Below are 19,565 nucleotides of genomic sequence, written 5' to 3'. Positions count from 1 at the left end.
ATTCTCACACAAGAGGGCGCTATCATCCGTACACAATCTCAGCTCAGGAACTGGGATTCCAGAGGTTGATGGTCAGAAATCGTTTATCAATATCCACAATTCTTGACATTATTTGAGGTAAGGTTTATCTCTAAAATCACCCAGTATCATACAGATGCATAGTGCCGCCACATGCATATAAAGTTACTTTGTCAAAACAAAAGAACATTTTGCTAAAAAAAAGCCTACGGCACAAAAAATAAATATCAGTGTGTAGGGGACTGTAGCACTGTAGCAGTGTAGGCATGGGGATGGTGTAGGTTACCACAAAAAGTTACCATTATTGCTGTATACTGCCAGTCAGATCGAGTGATGATTTCATTGGATAAACGTGCAGTGATCCGAGCTTTGCCGTGCTCCCAGAAGACCAGCTTTCCACCAAGTCGGGGCCCCGTGCGGATTCCCCCCGTGCCGGGCCCCCAATGCAGCCGGGCGAGAGCCCCGCAGCGCAGCCCGCCTCGGTCGTTCTCTGTTAGCGGACCGTGTCTTCACATAATGCTCATGGGGCAACTGGGTTCAAATCTCCGAGCTAACTGCTGATTTTACAAGGACTAGAATAAATCTTGTTATCTAGTTACTGAATCACAATTTCTTGATTTGTGTAATATATAATCATCTAGACATTAAACCAATGTTTGTATGAGAGAGATTGGCTGTTGTCAGCTTGGTGTTTATATCCCTTTGTGGGAGTTTGTCGAGTTCCTTTGATGAGGAGATCATTCAAACAAACAATAAATTTGCTGAGCAGTATTTTCGGAATTTTAGCTTTAAACAGCTTTTTTATAAAATTGTGCCTATGGGCTGTTCATGCTGTGGTTGTGCGTTGATGTCAATCTATCTGGGCCTATGTACATGTAAGCGAAGAATGCATAGTAGGCGGGAGTACGTACGTGCACAACCAAAATTTCCCTGCTGTGCTTTCCCGTGATACGCTTGGCGTGATGCACATAATTGCCTGCCTCAAAAAGTAAACACCGATTCTTTGCTTATGGTTCCAACATCAATCAAACAGAGTTGGAGCCTAAGCTGAAGTTTGAAAACAGCTCCAACCAAGGGAATCCTGTATTCAATTGTGGAGCCACGCAGCTATATAAATTAAATAAACACCAGTCTGAGACCAGTGTCTTTAGTCTTTTGATGGGACGCTGGCAGCACAGCAAGGCTTTGTACACAAAGACGCGAGAAAGCCAGTTGTCTTTTTAGCAATATAAACTATTTAAATACACCAACAATCTCTGTCACTCCCATTGAATCCTGCATCGCACGCATGTCTTACAGAAGAAATGTACACACAATACATTACTGTCTGTAGGGCCAGTGTGGCATGAGATTCTGTCACGCTCCACATTTTAAACCTTAAGCACAGTTTATAGCAAAAACAAAAGATGTACTTATTAATGATTTCAAACTTGTTTCTTGACAGAATCAAGATGAGTAGCAGTGGCAGTAAATCTGGTGGCAAGGCCAAGAGTAAGTCACCGGCAAATGCACGACGGTCATCAGCAGGTAGCAGGCCAAGACCAGGTGGCAAGTCTAACAGTAGACCTGGTAGTAGACCAAACAGCAGACCTGGTGGAAGACCCAACAGTCGTCCTGGTGGCCGGCCTGGGGCAAACCGAAATGGAAGCAGGTATGGTAACAAACTGGGTATAAAGGCTGTGCATCTTTATTTGTGGGACTGGACACTATTGGTAATTATTCAAAATAATTCTTAGCATAAAACCGTACATGGTAACGAGTGTTAGAGAGCTATTGATATTATAAAACATTGTGAGAAACAGCTCCATCTGAAGTAGCAAAGTTTTTGAAAAAGAAGTAATTTCTCACTGAAATAATTGAATTTGATTTTTGAGACCTCAGAATTAGATTTTGAGGTCTCGAATCAAGCATCTGAAAGCACACAATTTGTGCAACAAGTGTGCTTTTTCTTCTATTATTCTCTTGCAACTTTGACAACCAATTGAGCACAAATTTTCACAGGTTTGTTATTTTATGCTTATGATAAGAAACACCAAGTGAGAAGAGTGGTCTTTGACAATTACCGATAGTGTCCAGTGTCTTTAAACCTTGCCGGCGCTCTTCCAACTGAGCTATCGAGCTCTATAAATGGCAGTCTCCCTATCAATAACTTTCTTCAGGGTTGCCAGTCAGAAGCCATTCAACCTGTAACTGCAATATAGCCAGGGATCACACCCAATTTTGTCAATACAACCTGCCAGCAGAGGGATCAGGTTAAGGGGAATTCATGCGAGTTTTATCTCAAATATCAAGTAATAAAACACAAGAGAAACTAACTGGGTTAATTAAGTTTTGTAGTTTGGTTTAATCTGCCATTGAAAATTTACATACCGATTTTGTACACAAAGAATGCTGGCATAGGTTTTTTTCTGCCCCCTCCTTACCAAATCACCGACCCCTGTTGATTGAGACCCCCTCTAGTATGTGTGGGATGGTCCAGCTTAGGGTATCATGGCATATGAGTTAATGAGGTTAGCCTTAAGTGATTAGCCTGGAAAGTATGAATTATTGAGCTCTATTACGGAACCTCTGGGAACTTAAAGAGTTTGGGTACTTTTTGTACAACACAAACACAATGTTCACAGATTTACATAAAACTTACACGGTTTAAAAAATTTTACAGGTAAATTATATTACATACATCTTCATTCACAGTGAGTAGAGATTCATGTCATAAACAAAAACTTGATCTACAAAAGGTATAAACTATCTTTAATGTAGACCTACATGTAAATATCTCTTTTTTCAATAGGGCAGGAACCCCTAAAGGCGGAGGCAGTGGAAGATCAACACCTAATAGCAGACAAGGTGGTGCAGGTAGCAAGATGAATCCAGCCACACTACGCAGAGACGAGCATCTACCAGAAATGGAGAATCACTTCATTCTAAGAATGCCACAGGTCACCATGCTACTCCTATTCAATTCAGTTCAATTCAATTCGAGTCAACATTTATTTCAAGATATCTTTTTAAGATATAACATACAAAATATTATTTAGATAAGCAAAATCATTGGCACAGAGGATGAAGGGAAAATAGTTAATCTATGTAAACCAAAATAAAGAGAGTATGAGGCTGTCAAATTAAGCCAATGCTTGTAGAAGACAGCCTAGACAGACAAACAAACAAGGAGACAAGACAAGCGGGTAACAATAAAAATACAAAAGAAAATACTGGGTTGGTATGAGAGAAATATAGGAGCTGGACTGACTATAAGTGAGAGCTATGCCACAAAATAGGAGAAAAGGAATCTACAAACTGTTGTCAAAACTTATTGTCAAGTTCATTTTATGCGTGAAATATTTTCAAACCACATTTTGACTGTTGGAATCTTTTTGTTTTCACAGCATGCAAGCGGTGAATTGAGGAAGCTGGTCAACATAGGAAGCCAAGCTGTTAAAGACAAACTAGCCATAGAGATCATGTGTAAGTTTTCACAAAACACAGTAATTTGAGATTTGTGAAATACAGTAAATGATTGTGTATGGGGTATGACTCGATGAACCGTATAGTGCTATGAGAAATCTAACCCTGCCTCCATACTGATATACATCACCCTTGATAACCAATCAAGTTTGTTGAATATTTTGATTTATGTTCAAAAATAAATGTTGGTGAATTAAAATTGAACTGAGTTTAAAAGTGAAATGAAACATTGTATAACAAAAAAAAACATTGTGATTTATATTATTGCTTCGGTACAAGGTTTTTGATCCTTTTAAACTGTCCTTCTCCTGCAGCTGATATGCGTCATGGAACTGTCAAATTTAATGATGAAGTATTCTCTGCAAAAGTAAGTAAGATTAAGCAAGTTTCAAGAGGGTCTGCTTAAATCACCTTTGAAACCTGGCCCATGGTTTAGGTGTGGATCGGGAGGGGGGGGGGGGGGGGGGGGCAGAGATTTCTCCATGTTCTCCATCTAGAAGAATAACTGGAACTCGATAACAAAACCCATAGGAACTTAACCAAGTGTGTACTACAGTAGTGAACATGGGAAACTGATCTGTGTGGCTTCATTAGAAATTTCTCAATCTCCATTTTATCATCAATAAATTGGAATTGGTAAAATGAACACCTTTATTGAAGTTTTAACGGACATTCCTAATCAATCTATTCAAGATTATTCCACCCATTTTGTTTTTTTTGTGGACATAATGGAAGATTAAAAGTGCGGTTTGTCTAGTAGTATTGTGACTTTGTGTTTGATCTTGTCCCATCATCAGCTGATGGACCTGCCCTGCATTCTAGAATCTCACAAGACGATTGATAAGAAGACGTTTTGGAAGACTGCTGATATTGACCAGGTAATTTACATCATTGCATGCTTTTTCTCTCCATCTTATCAATGAGATTTAATTGTTCAGTAATAACATTTTTTGTAGCTACCACAAGTTATTTGGTGGCATGTCATGGCCGAGTGGTTACAAAAATGTCTACATCCTTTCCTTTTTGTAGATGCTTGTGTGCAGCACAGAGGAGCAGACTCTGGAGACGGATCAGAAAGAAAAGGAAGCGGAGGAGAAGGGATTGAAAAAGACAGACAGAGTTGATAAGAAATTTATTCAAAATCATGGAAGTGAGTAGATTATAACAGCTACATCAACCTTGATTGTAGTGCGGCCATTTTGGATTTCTTTGTTTCAAATGAATGTATGAAAATGAGGCTGGGAGTAATATTGGCCATGGTCCATTTTCATGGCTTTGCTTACCGCCAAATTCTGCGCTTATGATCACCATTCTCTGCTTGCATGGCAAGCGCCAAATTTCTTTGCTAACTGTGTACGTGAAATATACCTAATAACATTGAGTACGCACGAGCCGAAATTCCCTGCCAACCTGAAAATATGCTTGATGTAAGCGAGGAATTCCCTGCTTCTGCTGATAACCGTAATCTGAGCCATGAAATTGAGCCCTGATCCATTTTTAGAATGGTAGTAGACCTTAAAAAGATAAGCATGATGTGATAATTTGTTTTTGCTTTGTTATTGGTCAACCCTTCAGAGACCATAGTGCCTGCAGGTGGCTGGTACCAAAGTGACCATGGGCAGATTGCATTAAAATGGTCTTAGTCAGCAGTCTAAGACCAGTCAGTTATAGCTGGCTATCTGCCTAAGACGGTCTTAGCTTAGTCAGTCAATAAGCCTGTTGCAAAAAGCCGGTCTTAGACAAGTCGGCGAAAAGTAATGCAATTTTACGAACAAATATCCCATAATACTTAGTACTTCTGCAGGCACTGGCGGTATGGCATTGTTCTTATTGCTTTGTTTTGAATCATCGGATATCCAATCTGTGAGTTGTATCATCTTTTTACTCTGGGGAACATTATAAATGTATCATCATCATAATGCCTCTAGTGGGTGTCATCTATTTCTAAAATACAATCTCATCATAGAGCTCTTTGTATCAAATCATCTACAACTAACAAATGCAGCGCCATCTTTAAAAACCAAAACAAAGACCGATTATAGCAAGCTCAGAGCAGGCTTAAGATTTAAGACTGGCTATAATTATAGATCGCGCTATTGCAATTGGTCTATAATTAAAGACTGTCTAAGCGCGTTTCAAGTTAGCCGGCTATAGCGTTTAGACTGGTTTAAGACCGCTTGGTGCAATCCGCCCCATGTGTGCAAGGTCTGTGTTTCACTTGAATGCAGCTAGTCAATCGACTGGTCAAAATCTAGGTCACCCAATGGCCCGTCTGATCATTGTCATAAATTTATCTACAAAAGTTGAATTTTTCTTGCAGTTAGTTTTAAATAATCCGTTTTCTTGCAGTTACTCCACCACTGAAGAATGTTAGGAAAAGGCGATTCAGAAAGACGGCAAAGAAGAAGGTATGAATAGATTAGAATTAAATACTGAAATAATATAATGAAGACTGAGACTGCACAGCTTGTTTCAATGGACATTGTTTGTGACTTGAACCTCTTTCCATTACATCTCTGTCCTGTTTTTCCTTTGACAGTATATTGAAGCCCCTGATGTTGAGGAAGAGGTCAAGAGGTTACTGAGAATGGACAGCACTGCAATCAAGATTCGTATCCTTTTGTTACATTTTTTCTGGGTATGAAGCCAAAGACTCTCAGAAAGGTTAACTTAATCACTGTACTAGCCAAGAACCCAAATGGAGAGAAGACATGGAAGGAAGTATCAGTTATTTGAACTGAGGTACTAGAGGTGCTACCAATGCGGCATCCTACTTTGATAATGACATGGATAGGTTCAACAGTCTATGAAAATACAGTTTTTCGCTCAATCTAATGCATTCAACTGAAACTTTCATAGGTGATTATTGTATCTTTCTTTTCGTCTATAAATCAGCATTACGTTAACATAAACCAAAGAATGGCTGTACTTTTACACATCAAGTAAAACTAACCCACAAATTTAAGTGTTTATGTTTAATTGTGCAAAGTTTAATTATTGTTGACATGGATTTCTGTCGGATTAATATCTGGAAGGGTTGTTCATGAAGGTTCCATTGAAGCATTATGTTCCTTATGGAGGCAATTTTCTAATTTGATAGGATGGGAAGTTTTAGCAGAAGAGGATGTTAAAGATGAGAGTCGTTTGGACCCTACCATACCTGGTGTATCTCACGGCTCTGGTAAGTACATATTATATCTGTGTTTTTAAAACATTTGACGCAAATAATTGTAATAATAATATTAACTAGTTCATATATAACGTTATTTCACAAAATGTCTCAATGGGCTTTACGATAGTGCTGCCCTGGTCGTTGGGCCAACAACATTCTTATTATCTGTCTCAGCTCCCTGGGGAGTATAAAGATTATAAAAAAATTTTACCCTTGCACCGATGTTAGTTAATACTTGGTAAGTTCCCGAGTTCTGTGAACAAATCCACAGGCACATTTCTCTGATTGGGTTCAAACCCATAGAGTTTTTCTCAGACTGTGTGTTTTCAAAAACACTTTGCACAGTCCAGTAGGATTTTATATTGGACACTTTTGGGTTTTTTGCAGCTGAGGGCGACGACCTCACCCGCATCTTCGGTGATGTGAGCAGCTCTGAAGAAGAAGATGAAGACATCAATATCTTAGACATGGACGAGGATACCAGAGACTCTGTAATGATGGGTGAGGAGCTACTGGGAGGAGAGGAGGAGGAGGAGGATGGGATGGATCAAGAAGATGAAGATTCCAAGATGGGTATGGAGGAGACCGAGCAACCAAGTAAGTCCAAAATATACTATCATCAAATTAGGTTGTCAAATTTTCAGGAATGGTTGAACGCTTGTTTCAGGGATTTTTGTGTTCAAAGGCACTGGACACTATCGGTAATTACTTAAAATAATGGCTTGTATGGACGTGCTAGATGTGGTGTGGTCGGTCGTCAAGTGGATGTACATTTGTGCACACAGACTGGTCCATTTGTAGTACGATCGTCCCAGTCACAGACAGACCCAACTCATTACCAGAATTTAACTAACAAGGGTCACACATAGATGTTGTCCGACTTTAGCTATACGTTCTAGCCTGACCAAACCCAATTTTATGTTAGGGTCGGGCTCAAACTAGTTTGGTGTGACCCAGCTTTTAGTAAAAGCAATTGGTTAGCAATTTTTTAATCATTGTAGTTACAGTCGCCCTGCGTTTATGTAATTTATCACTCTCCTTCTTTCAGATGAGTTCATGAATCGCCTCGAAGAACTACGGAAGGAATTGGCAGACTTGGAGGAAAGAAAGCAAGCCCATGAGGAGTCCATCCGAACAGTCGATAACATGTTACTCAAGGTAAAGGTCATGCACAAGATGCGCTGTTTGTAGTTACCATGTGTTAAAATATAACCATTGGGATGAAATAAGATAAGCAGTGGAAAGAACCCGCAAACAATATTTTTACATTTTGTTATGCAAGATATTTTATGTGTCAATATAAACCACAAGGGAAACTGACTAAGCTATTTTATGGTGATTTAGTTTAACTTAACACGATTTGTATTGACAAAATAGGGCGACCAGGGGCATGAGAGCTCAGTTGGTTGGTCTTGTCAACTTTTTGTTGTTCAATCCAAAATTACAGATAGTATTTACAAAGACAACTTAAAAACACAAACAAATTTTCGTTATAACACACAAATTATTCGTACACTTATGCTCGTTCAGGTTGTACCAGGAAAAAAAAAACATTTCCTTTAGCAGGCATGATATTTGGTTCATGAGCAAATGCAGGGAAATGTTATCGAGTACAAAGGCTGACCTACATAAGGTGTGGGGTTTAACCAGGCTTTTTAAAAACAATTTTTGTGACTTTTCCTAGGGCAAATCAAAAACCTATCGAAAATCAGACGAAAGTAGGAAGAATATCATGCCTGCATTAGATGATCAACAAACTTATTTGTTGATTATTTGCTTGTTTAATTTTGTTTACACAAAATGTTCAGAACATAACAATGACTGGAAATGCAGATTTTTAAATACAAGATTTGTTTTGTGACTATTTTTTGTTCCTAGGATCGGTTCCAAGCTCTGCTGGATGGTCTTCTGGAGGACATTCAAATCAGACAGAAAGAGGTAAGTCCCATCAAAACAAATAACATGAAGTAAAATGTTGCAGGGAACCAGTTAAAAAACAAAATTAATTACATGGCTTTTTTTTTGCTGGTAGTCTGGTTCAGCTATGCAAATTTGTTTTGTGCTAAGCAGTTGATTATGCCCTTCTGCTCAACAACTTCATGATATTTTGCTGCTTCAGTTTAATCCCTCGCTTATTTGGGGGTTTTTTAAAGGCCAAAAACCGATAAACTGGTGTTCCTTTGGGACCTTTTGATTCTTTCCAGTTGCTGTGCTTTGATTTGATAGCAATTCTGTTCTCTTTTTGTAGGTGGAGACATTGGAGGCACTTATTGGTGATGGCTGAAGAAAAGATGAAACTAAGGTCCTGGTTGTCACAATTTAAATGTACATGTATTTTATAATTTATTATGTACTTGATCTAAGGACATTATTTACAACAGAGAAATTGGATCAGGGTTATTTATAAAAAGTGACTCCAGAATGGAACTTTGAACAAGTATTCCTTTCTCTGTTCATTTTTTTACCAATCAATAACTCATTTATAACACAGGTGTTACAAAGGTTATTGTCAAAGACCAGTATCCACACTTGATGTGACCCAACCTATAGATAAAATAAATAACCAAAGAAATTAGTGGACAAAAAACTTTTTCAGTTTTTAAACATTAAGTTAAGACTTGCAAATAAAAACATACCCTAGGCAGGGGAATAACTTAGTAGAGTGGTGCTACGCTGTGAAGTGATCATTCACTTGTAATACTACTAGGTACTAGACAAATATGGCCTAATGAGGCATGTTGAAATGAAGTAGCCATCAGGTTATTTCTAAATGCCACTTCAATTGCACATGTTGATACTGGACTCCAGACAATGCTGACTGTGGAATCCGTTCTCCTGTTTATAACTAGTTAAACTTGTGCCGTCTGATGAAGTCATAAAGTCTGATGAGGTCCAAAAGGCATTCTGCAATGTTGGTTGAAATGTCAGCAGAATTATAAACTCCCAAGGTGTATCATGCTAATAAAAAGCTTGTACAGATGATTACAGTCATGTGTTTTGCTCTGGGTTATTTACAGTATCTGTCAGCTTTCATTTTCTCCCTCCTGCAAAATTAAAAAAAAATAAAGTCATTAGTGAAACATCCAGACTAAAAGCCTTGGCCAACTTTCATGGCTATGCTTACAGCACTTACAGCCCATGTGAAGTACTGTAAGCGAAGAATTTTCCAAAAGCAGTACCGCTAAAATGGATCCTGTTGCTCTACGTCAATGTACCAGGCTGGATAGTTAATCTACTTTTTTTTTAAATCAGCCTCACTGAGTGATGGATTTGAAAGCTATATAAGGTTTGTACATACCTATCAAGTAATGCTTCATGTAGTTTACCCGTTGTCCTTGCCTTGGTCAGGCCGCCTCGTTCAGTCTCATTCACCCGCAGTCTGTGATCCTGAAAACTCTGGAACTTTTTTCTGCAAATCAATTGTTTTTTATAGTCGTTTATAAATGAAACTCTGGATGTGAAATGTTTCTCTAAAGTACTTCAATTTTCCTGCAAATCAATTGTTTTTTATAGTCATTTATAAATGAAACTCTGGATGTGAAATGTTTCTCTAAAGTACTTCAATTTTCCTGCAAATCAATTGCTTTTATAGTCATTTATAAATGAAACTCTGGATGTGAAATGTTTCTCTAAAATACTTCAATTCAAAGGAGCGTTTACTTCCACAAGCAATTCACAACGAGTTCAATTACAGGCAAGAAATAACCACAATTAAACCCCCATCACACCGAACTCTACCCGTATTGACAACTTTCTTGGGACGGGTTCAGATGTTTTGGTGTGACCCAGCCTTTAAGAGCCGGGTGCAGGCAAGGTCCAGGAAAAGCAGGGCCAAAATGTGTAGCAGCTTGCCTTTTTTATAAACATTAATTAATAATTTTGAGCAACTGAGCTACATGACTGGGTTGGCAGTCTCCCTATGGGATCACACCCAAGTTTTTATACAACCTGGGAGGCAAGCAGCAGGAGAGAGATCACCTTCAGGGGATGCATCTTTTTATTTCAAATATCAAGAACAAACGACAATATAAAACATGTAAATGTGTGAAAACAGACACACATTGGTTAAACATGTTAAGTAACTTACACATAGCTAACTTCACACGTTGAGATGTCTCCTTTATCTTCTGCTGGTGTAGTATCTTTCTTCTTCTTGATCAGAGGAGCACATGATCGGATCTGAGCAGTGGACAAAATGGATGAAGGCAGATTCCATGAGGAATGTTGATTTGGATACAGATTTTTGTTTCGGCAAACTACATACTGTAGTAATGGGATACTTGTTTAGGAAGATTGGTGGCAGAAGACTTACCAGGTATTTCCATCGTTCTTGGAAATGTGAGCATGCTCAGAGTGACGTAAACAATGGAAATTTACTTGGTAAGTCTGCTGCCACAAAGGGTTTAAAAGTCTCCCATAACGATAAAGTTGGGCCTTTAATGTCCAAGCTGTTCAGTTGTCACTGCCAGCAGACAGGCCTCCCCCTTGTCATAAACACTGCTCCTAGGAGATATTTCCATGGTGTTATACTAAGGCCTAAATGCTTGTTTTTGAAAGGGCAAGCGCACCAAGGCATTTTCTCCTCTGTATGAAGAAATTGTATGGTTTCTACTTGAGAATTTCAAGGGCACTAAGGTAATGACCAGGGGTCATGGAGGCAATCACCTTTAATTTTCGCCTTGGAGTATCAGGCCTGTATACCACTACTCTCCCTGAACTATTATGTTTGACTCATTACCTTCATCATCTCAGCTGGTCCAGCTGTGCTACTTGAAGCCACGATGTCGTCCTGCTCGTTACAAGACATAAAACAAGAGTTGCAGCCCATCAAAGCCAATTTACCCTGCAAAAATATAACATTGTTAACAAATCAGAAAGTCTAAAAGGCTATTAATATCACACCCCTAGGGAAGAATCAAAGTGCTCAGTCCTACAAGGTATGTGGAGCTACTTTTTGAAGTATGAGACCTATTCCTTTAAAGCACCATGTAATGGTTTACAAAAGAGCTGTGGCGTAATATGCTGCCAGACAAACCAGGAACACCAAGGGGAACCCCTTCTCTTTTCGATAAGTGCACTGGGTTCTGTTACGTGCGTGTCACAACACATGTGGTTCCGACGGCTTTACATGGCATATTAAAAGTAATAAATTAAGAAAAGAAAAAAATTCATCAACAAATATGGAAAAGAACAAAGCTCAGAGTTTCTTACATCTTCGAAGACCGGTTCCCATTGCTCCCTTGGCCCAATGGCATCAGAGCGACCAATCACCCTCTTCTCGTAATCCACAGAAATGTATTTATCAAAGCCTGTTTTCAGAGCAATCTTTGTGTCTGACAGTCGGATGGCAGTCAACTGCTCTGGGGGTGCTGGGCCCTCTTGAGCTGAAAAAGAAAACAGAATTGTCAACAAACATCTAAAAGTAAACAGCATGTTTGAAGAATCTTAGTATTGATAATAATAATAATAAAGACATTCCTAAAGCGCAAAACATATCCACCCAAGGGGTGCTCAAGGCGCTCACAAGAAAAACAAATTATTAAAAATGGCGTATTATAAGAATTGATAATTTATATAAAGGAACAATATACACACAATACATTATATTCTTTGGTACTTGGATACAAATTGACTTGGATACAAATTTACTTGGGTACGAGCTAAGAGCTGACTTGGTTACCAGTTGACCTGGGTACGAGTTGACTTGGGCACAAGATGACCCAAATTCTAAATACTGATTCAACAATAACATTTTTAAATGCACACATGACAGTAAGGCACTTACAGTTTGTGTGAGGTGCCCCAAGGGTAAACATGCCGGTATCCTGCGCAAAGATGAAAGCATTTGGTGCCATCTCGATGACAACATCACCGGTAATCTCATCAAAGTTCCTGATGGCCCACCAGCCTCCTAGAAGGCAGGAATAGAAACAATGTGAACTGAGTTACACTCTGAGAAAAGGCATCATACTTTTGAGACGTTGGCGTCAGCAGATATAAAAACCCTTTTAATCGGCTCTGAGCGCGTGCACACACGCTTAGTATATAGTGCTTTTTTGGTCTAAGCACCCGTGTCGCACTATTGCCTCCTTGCGAGAACTATGAAAAAGGACCAAACAAAAGAGTGCCATATTGGCAAACTAAGAAACATACAACGGTTATAAATGTAGAGGTGGACCAAGAAGAATGGAGTACATTGAACAAAATGTTAAATTAGTGTAAGAATACTTTGCGACTTCAAGAAAGGTATCAACAGACCCCCAGGCATTTAGTCACCATTTCTGAGGTCAAACAGGGGAAATGTTATCAAAACCCCTGCCATGCGGCTTGAAATCAGCAGGGTGCACTCATTGGTTTGAGATCAGCAGGGTGTACCTGCAGGTTTCACTAATTGGTGCACCCATCAAAAGGGTGCACCTTTTGGTTTCACCCATTGGTCCATCCTTCAGTAGGGTGCAACTGTTGGTTCCACCCATTGGTCCACCCATCAGTAGGGTGCACCTGTCGGTTTCACCCATTGGTCCATCCTTCAGTAGGGTACACCTGTTGGTTTCCCCTATTGGTGCAACCAGGAGCACCTGTTGGTTTCACCTATTGGTCCACCCATCAGTAGGGTGCACCCGTTGGTTTCACCCATTGGTGCAACCATCAGTAGGGTGCACCTATCGGTTTCACCCATTGGTGCAACCATCAGTAGGGAGCACCTGTTGGTTTCACCTATTGGTCCACCCATCAGTAGGGTGCACCCGTTGGTTTCACCCATTGGTACACCCATCAGTAGGGTACACCTGTCGGTTTCACCCATTGGTCCATCCTTCAGTAGGGTGCACCTGTTGATTTCACCCATTGGCCCACCCATCAGTAGGGTGCACCTGTTGGTTTCACCCATTGGTCCATCCTTCAGTAGGGTGCACCTGTTGATTTCACCCATTGGCCCACCCATCAGTAGGGTGCACCTGTTGGTTTCACCCATTGGTGCAATCATCAGTAGGGAGCACCTGTTGGTTTCACCTGCTGGTCCACCCATCAGTAGGGTGCACCTGTTGGTTTCACCCATTGGCCCACCCATCAGTAGGGTGCACCGTTGGTTTCACCCTTTGGTGCAACCATCAGTAGGGAGCACCTGTTGGTTTCACCTATTGGTCCACCCATCAGTAGGGTGCACCTGTCGGTTTCACCCATTGGTACACCCATCAGTCAGTAGAATGCAGGGGATCATCTTTATTTATCCATTGTTTTTCTGGGAAGAGGGGTGTTTTGATTGGCTACCACTACTAGTGTACAGTAGTCTCTTTTTCTCTCACCATGACTTTCAGCATCTGGGAGTCTTTCATCTTTCTCTTCTTCCCTCTTCCGCTTTTTCTTGTGTTTTTTGCTGTGAAAGACAGAAAAACAAAAAGGTTAAGCAGGTAGGGGTGTTTCAAAAACAAAGAAATGATATTTGATGGATTTTGATTTGAATTCAATTAATCATGAAACCATTGAATATTCATGTTCAGATGTTATGTCTTCAGTCACTGCTGTTTACTTCTAAAGAGCTAATTCGGGTGAGCGACTAGACTTTTTACCACTGCTCTCGATCGAGTTGACCACATCAATCATGCCAGTGCAGTGCTTGGTTCAATCTTACATCCATGGTTTGATATAGTCAATCTTTCTGGTTAGTCTAGTCGGTGTCTAAACAGTAGTCTGTAGTCAAGTGTTGTCGCTCACCCAAACTTGCTCTTTTATAGGTAAGGTTAGCTGTGTCAGTGTCACCAGTAGAGTAGGGTGTCACGCACACTCACAGTCAGTGACAATCAATGTCGAGACCTCCATATATTATGTGCAACTGTGTGCTCTGCAGAGCGCAGTTATATTACCATTCACTGTTTAGTGTGACTGAAGTTAACTTCTGTATAGTCGAACGCACGACTGGTTTTGCGCAAATTTAAAAAGGGGCATATTCAATTATTGCACACGACGTAAAGCCAATTACGGCACCAACTCAAAAGCCATGCGCACTTTAGCTCACACTATCAATTGGTACATGATGATCACATCGCCAGTACAGAACTAGGGCTTATCTTCTACAATAATTTCTTCCATGGATATAATTGTTAGGTTTGAACTCATTGAAAATGTACTAAGGGACACTAAGAATTTATGTACGGAATTTCAACTTCTCAAATAAGGTAAAAAATAATGAAAATTGTAGTCAAATTTGTGTTCGCATTGTTTGTAAAGAAGCTTTATAAATTATACCCAGGCACTGACTGACATCCTACCAGGGCTAACTTCTGTATAGCGTTTTAAGTGTGCGCAGAGCAAGAATCAATAGCAACATAAGCAAACATGCCCCTGGCTTTTGTTTTGTTTATTATGTTTGTATTTTTTATGTGTTTTGTATCTTTTTATAAATTATAGTTTTTTGTACCTTTTATGCCGAATAAAACAAATTAAAAAAAATAATATTATAGGCATATTAATAAAAACCAAAGGGGGCCTATCTCATGACAAAAAAACACATCTCATGTCATGACCATGATGACAGTGCGTTATACATCTCAATCATTTGAAGGCTGCACTTTTCAAGGAAGAAGAAGATTCACTGATGAAAGTCTTTGACCTTGTAACCTTTGGACCTTGTTGTCGTTTAGTCCAGTACTACAGGGCCTACTACTTACTACGTGACTAGACTACATTGTTATACTACTAGTAGTACTACACAGTGGCATGCTAGCCCTGGTAGGACGTCAGTCAGTGCCACGCACGGAGGAGTCCAACCTGGGCCAAGTGGCATGCATGGTACACACTATCACTAATAAAAAACAATCGAAACAAACCTTTTACGATCACTAGTGGTGCCTTTAAGCTTCAGCTTTCCTCCCTTTACAAAATTATATTCAGACATCGTTCTATTCAGATGAATTCTCAGAATCTTCAGAATCAAATTGTTGTTCCCATCTATCTATCTCCGACGGCAGTGTCTAAAAACTACAACTAGTGTATTTATTAACGGTCCTCTTAAATAGCGTCCTCTTTAGTTTGAGAAGTGTCAATGTACCTTGATTGACTCGTGCGATTACGTGACGTGTGTGCAGTAGGGGTGACTGTGCCGTTTTCGAAGCCACGGCTTGAACTTTGGGCTTTGGTCTGAGCTCCCGTCGGTTATTAAAAAGGCGTGTGCTTTACTTACCGATCGTTCCGATCAGCTGAACGGAGCCCATGTCTAAAACGTGGTTTCGAAAACGGCCATGTCTCTCACACAACCTCGCGCAAGGAGAAAAAACACGGATACAAATACACAAGATAGCTCCTCCTTGCCTAAAATAAGGTGGTTGACAGCGCTGTTTTCTGAACTGTGAAAATCAATATGGCAACGCCCACCATTCACGGGAACTTAGCTGTGGAAAAGTAGAGACAAAACTAGAATAAAGTCGATGTTTGCACCCCTTGATTTTTATCAATGTTAAAAAAAAATTACACCTTATCTGAACACACTACACTGGCATCAGTGCCATTCATCACGCACGGAAGGTTGACAGCACAGCAAGTTGGCGTTGTTGTCGTTCTCATGTGATCATGCTTCGTGGAAAATTATGGTGAGAATTTGTTTTATATTTCCTAAAATGAAACCTAGGATGCGATAATTGGAACCAATAATATCCTCTTGACGTAGACTGGACCGGTATGGTACCTCTATCATGGTGTAGAGGGTTACAATTATTGATTTGTTGTCCTTTTTGTCCGAAATGTTTTTGTATTGTAGTACCTAGTAGGTAGTAGTAATAGGGGCGTATTGTCACATACTAGGTACTACAATACAAAAACATTTCAAACAAAAAAGACAACAAATCAATAATTGTAACCGTCTACACCATGATGGAGGTACCAGTCCAAAAACAAAACAGAGTTAATGTTACACCATGGTTACACTGTGTAGTGTTTTGTCATTTAGAATTAGATTCTGGTCTTGTTAAAATTTATAAAAAGAATGTTGGGCCAATAAAAATGTTGAGCAACGAGAACAAGACCGTGTGGATGTTTCACCTGAAAGTTTAGCCCTGGAACTGTGGGGAATGTTGTGTGTGTCTCTTAGATGTATTGAACAAAATGTAGGCAGTGTTCCAGAGGCAAATTAGAAGGTTAAAATTAAAGGGACCTTAGTCACTAAGACTGGCTATGTGACTCAGGGGAACCAGCATGTTGTCTGATGACCTTGAGACCTGGCCTGACATGCTGTCAGGCCAGGTACTGAAGCATCTTCTGTTGGGAAGGAGGTGAAGTGAACGATGAAAGGATTTCAGTATCAGGAATCCTAACAATTGATTGCCAACTTGAGTCATGCTTAATCCTCAAGAATTTCATACTTTTGGAAGCAATGTTATGTTAACTGTTGTTATTAATAATGCATCACTAGTAGTAGTAGTAGTACCTTGTTTTTATTTAGTTATTAACTTTTACAAGTCATTATTTGAATAAATGAACATCGGTATTTCCTTTTTTGTCATTTCAGATACCAGTCTTTTGCCTTGCAGCATGTTGCAGCAACCAACTCTCAGCCAATCACAAGCCATGTACCATAACTCCCACCAACACTAAGTGGTGTGTGTCGTGTTCAGCCAATCGGGCACCATGTTCTTTGTGGTGTTTGTGTCGGTGCTCTTCGGTGCTTTCTGCATGCTACTGATGCAGATGTTTTTGATGTTCCTGTACTACAAGAACCAAGAGGTGCACCCTATTCCACATCGCACACAGTATGAGAAGGCCAAGATTCCAGAGGTAATCAAATAATAACCGGTTTTTATATTGCTCTTTTCACACCCGAAGGGCTTCTCAAAGCGCTCCAATATCATTACCCTTGGTCACTGGGGCATTTAATTAATTCCTTTAAACATCATAAGAAGACATAAGACATAAGAAAACTTTTTTGATCTTCAAAAGAAGAAATTGCATTGCTCAGTTTTTAAAATTACACCAAATGTGAAAATGAAACAACAGGCAGATACAAAAATAGCACAAGATACACGCACAAGGATTTAAGAATAAAAAACATAAATACGCCGACAGACCATGTGTCTACACAACAATATAAAAATATAGAGAATAATTTATGTTAAAAATATGCAAAATTGTGATTCAGCATTTATCTTTTATACAAAGCGTTAAAAAGTAATTCCCATGGGGGCAAAAGAGTGCAGATGACGGTTAGTGCGAGGAATAATGTGATCAGTAAGTTCACCATGGAGCGGGTGGCTATCATCACCAGCCCCCTAGCAAGTATACATCCTGCGCAACAAGTATACGCTACTATTAGCTAAATCAATTTACAAAAACCATCTCTGCCCTCATAGTCATAGATAACCATTTGCCCCTGGGTGGAGAGAAGCAATTATAGTTAATTGTCTTGTTTAGGGACACAGGTGTCACGACCGGGACTCGAGCCCACACTCTGCTGAACAGAAACACCAGAGCTTGAGTTCAGTGCCACAACACCCCTTAAATAAGGAAGTAGACATTGTGGAACTGAATTATCACTTTGTCTTCCTTTATGAAAGTGAAGGATACTTTTTATTACATGTAAGGGTACACCTCTCTGAGTACTGAGGGAAAGTATCATTTGTTGCCAGAACATTTCAAAGGGCACCAAGGCTTTGGCTTCAGCTTAGGCTGCGGTGATTTTTGAAAATGGTGGCTCTTGGTACATGCCTTCTTGAAGGCTGACAAAGCCTAAGCCAGAACCAGAGCACAAGGCAACTTCACCTCGCGGATGACTTTTTATCCGCATGTTTCTGGACTGACTTAACCGATCAAATGGTTTTATAATGAAACTAACATCTTCGGATTTGCCTCACCTTTTTTCCTGGCAGCCGGACGCCTGACAGAAATATCCGCCTGGACTTTCCATTGTGTAGCTGGCACGCACCTACCGTACTACGTTTTTTTCACCCGTATAAAGAAAGACACCATGCCTTGTAAAATTAATTTTGTGGGATTTATGTTTTTTTCTGGTTGCATATTTAAAACAATGTATTATCTTTGGAACAATGAACAGCAAACAAAGTCGGGCAAATCTCATTTCTCTCTAAAAATATCAAGTGGGCCTAATAAACCAGAAGAGAAATTTAACCAATCAGTTTCCCTTGTGGTTTATTACTTAATATTTGAAACATAAAGTCCCATCCCCTAAGGTGATCCCTCTCACTGCCACTTACCAAGTTGTATCGTAATCCTAGGTGTGATCCCTGGCAGTTTCAAGTTGAACTGAATAGCAACCCTGAACAAAGATAGTGACAAAATAAGAGGACTGCCAATATAGGGTTAAATAAGATCAATTGGTAGAGCGCCGGCATGTATTCCGGAGGTGGCAGGTTTAAATCCAACGTCCTCAATTTATCTTTTTTCAACCCAAAATTAATTAAAAATTTACTTTGAAATCATACAAGTATCTTTCCATTCAGTTTTTCCTTCTTATTTGCCCCTTGTTTTCCCAGAACATTGACATCTCCTCCTTATTACACAAGACGGAATCCTGCAATACCCTGAATGTCTTGATATCGTTCCTCTTCCGTGAACTAAAGGATGCCTCGTTTGTCCGTCGCTGGGTTGTCAGGAAGATGAACGTTGAGTTTGAGGAACTTCTGACCACCAAGGCAGCCGGGAAGATTCTGGAGCAGATAACTGTAAGTATTAAGAAAGTGTCTGTTTTTGAGTGTGTTTTTGAGAACAAGTTTGATATAACTGTTAATGCCGCAAAATATTCTCTTGATATACATTTATAGAGCTTTTTGCGAATACCCATTGCGCAAGCGCTAATTGTTGAATGAGTTACATGCCGGTCTAGCTAGCGATCAAACTTGATCACTAGGTAGACCAGCGTGCGGCCCATTCATTGCCTAGCAAGTGCGAACCAAGTATTTGCGGTAAG

At 39.8% G+C, this 19,565-nt stretch overlaps 3 protein-coding genes across 3 annotated transcripts in view; 2 read left to right on the top strand and 1 right to left on the bottom strand.

The window, feature by feature from the left end:
* Positions 1–20: 20 nt before the first annotated feature.
* On the top strand, positions 21–9,045 carry LOC139936344 (transcription initiation factor TFIID subunit 7-like). Its single transcript, XM_071931143.1, has 14 exons — positions 21–117; positions 1,463–1,669; positions 2,810–2,957; positions 3,405–3,483; positions 3,798–3,850; positions 4,281–4,361; positions 4,513–4,633; positions 5,833–5,891; positions 6,023–6,095; positions 6,584–6,664; positions 7,043–7,252; positions 7,704–7,813; positions 8,534–8,593; positions 8,904–9,045. The coding sequence occupies exons 2-14, from the start codon at positions 1,470–1,472 to the stop codon at positions 8,937–8,939; spliced, it is 1,311 nt and encodes a 436-aa protein (XP_071787244.1). The 5' UTR covers positions 21–117; positions 1,463–1,469; the 3' UTR covers positions 8,940–9,045.
* LOC139936345 (protein FRG1-like) lies at positions 8,639–15,645 on the bottom strand. The gene is made up of 8 exons (XM_071931144.1): positions 15,481–15,645; positions 13,960–14,030; positions 12,441–12,566; positions 11,867–12,039; positions 11,394–11,498; positions 10,743–10,834; positions 9,954–10,064; positions 8,639–9,699 (listed from the first exon to the last, which is right to left on the bottom strand). The coding sequence occupies exons 1-8, from the start codon at positions 15,546–15,548 to the stop codon at positions 9,663–9,665; spliced, it is 783 nt and encodes a 260-aa protein (XP_071787245.1). The 5' UTR covers positions 15,549–15,645; the 3' UTR covers positions 8,639–9,662.
* Positions 15,646–15,912: 267 nt separating this feature from the next.
* The window catches only part of LOC139935799 (PDZ domain-containing protein 8-like), a 22,903-nt gene continuing 19,250 nt past the window's right edge, over positions 15,913–19,565 (top strand). Inside the window, exons 1-3 of the mRNA XM_071930393.1 lie at positions 15,913–16,239; positions 17,154–17,419; positions 19,132–19,320. Of these exons, the coding sequence (XP_071786494.1) occupies positions 17,273–17,419; positions 19,132–19,320 (336 nt within the window). The 5' untranslated portion in view covers positions 15,913–16,239; positions 17,154–17,272. The remainder of the gene's footprint in view (positions 16,240–17,153; positions 17,420–19,131; positions 19,321–19,565) is intronic.

This window comes from Asterias amurensis, chromosome 4 (genome assembly GCF_032118995.1).
Source record: "Asterias amurensis chromosome 4, ASM3211899v1".
NCBI classification, from domain to species: Eukaryota; Metazoa; Echinodermata; class Asteroidea; order Forcipulatida; family Asteriidae; genus Asterias; species Asterias amurensis.
The sequence above is the reverse complement of the archived record's forward strand: the minus strand, read 5'-3'. Positions and strand labels throughout refer to the sequence as shown.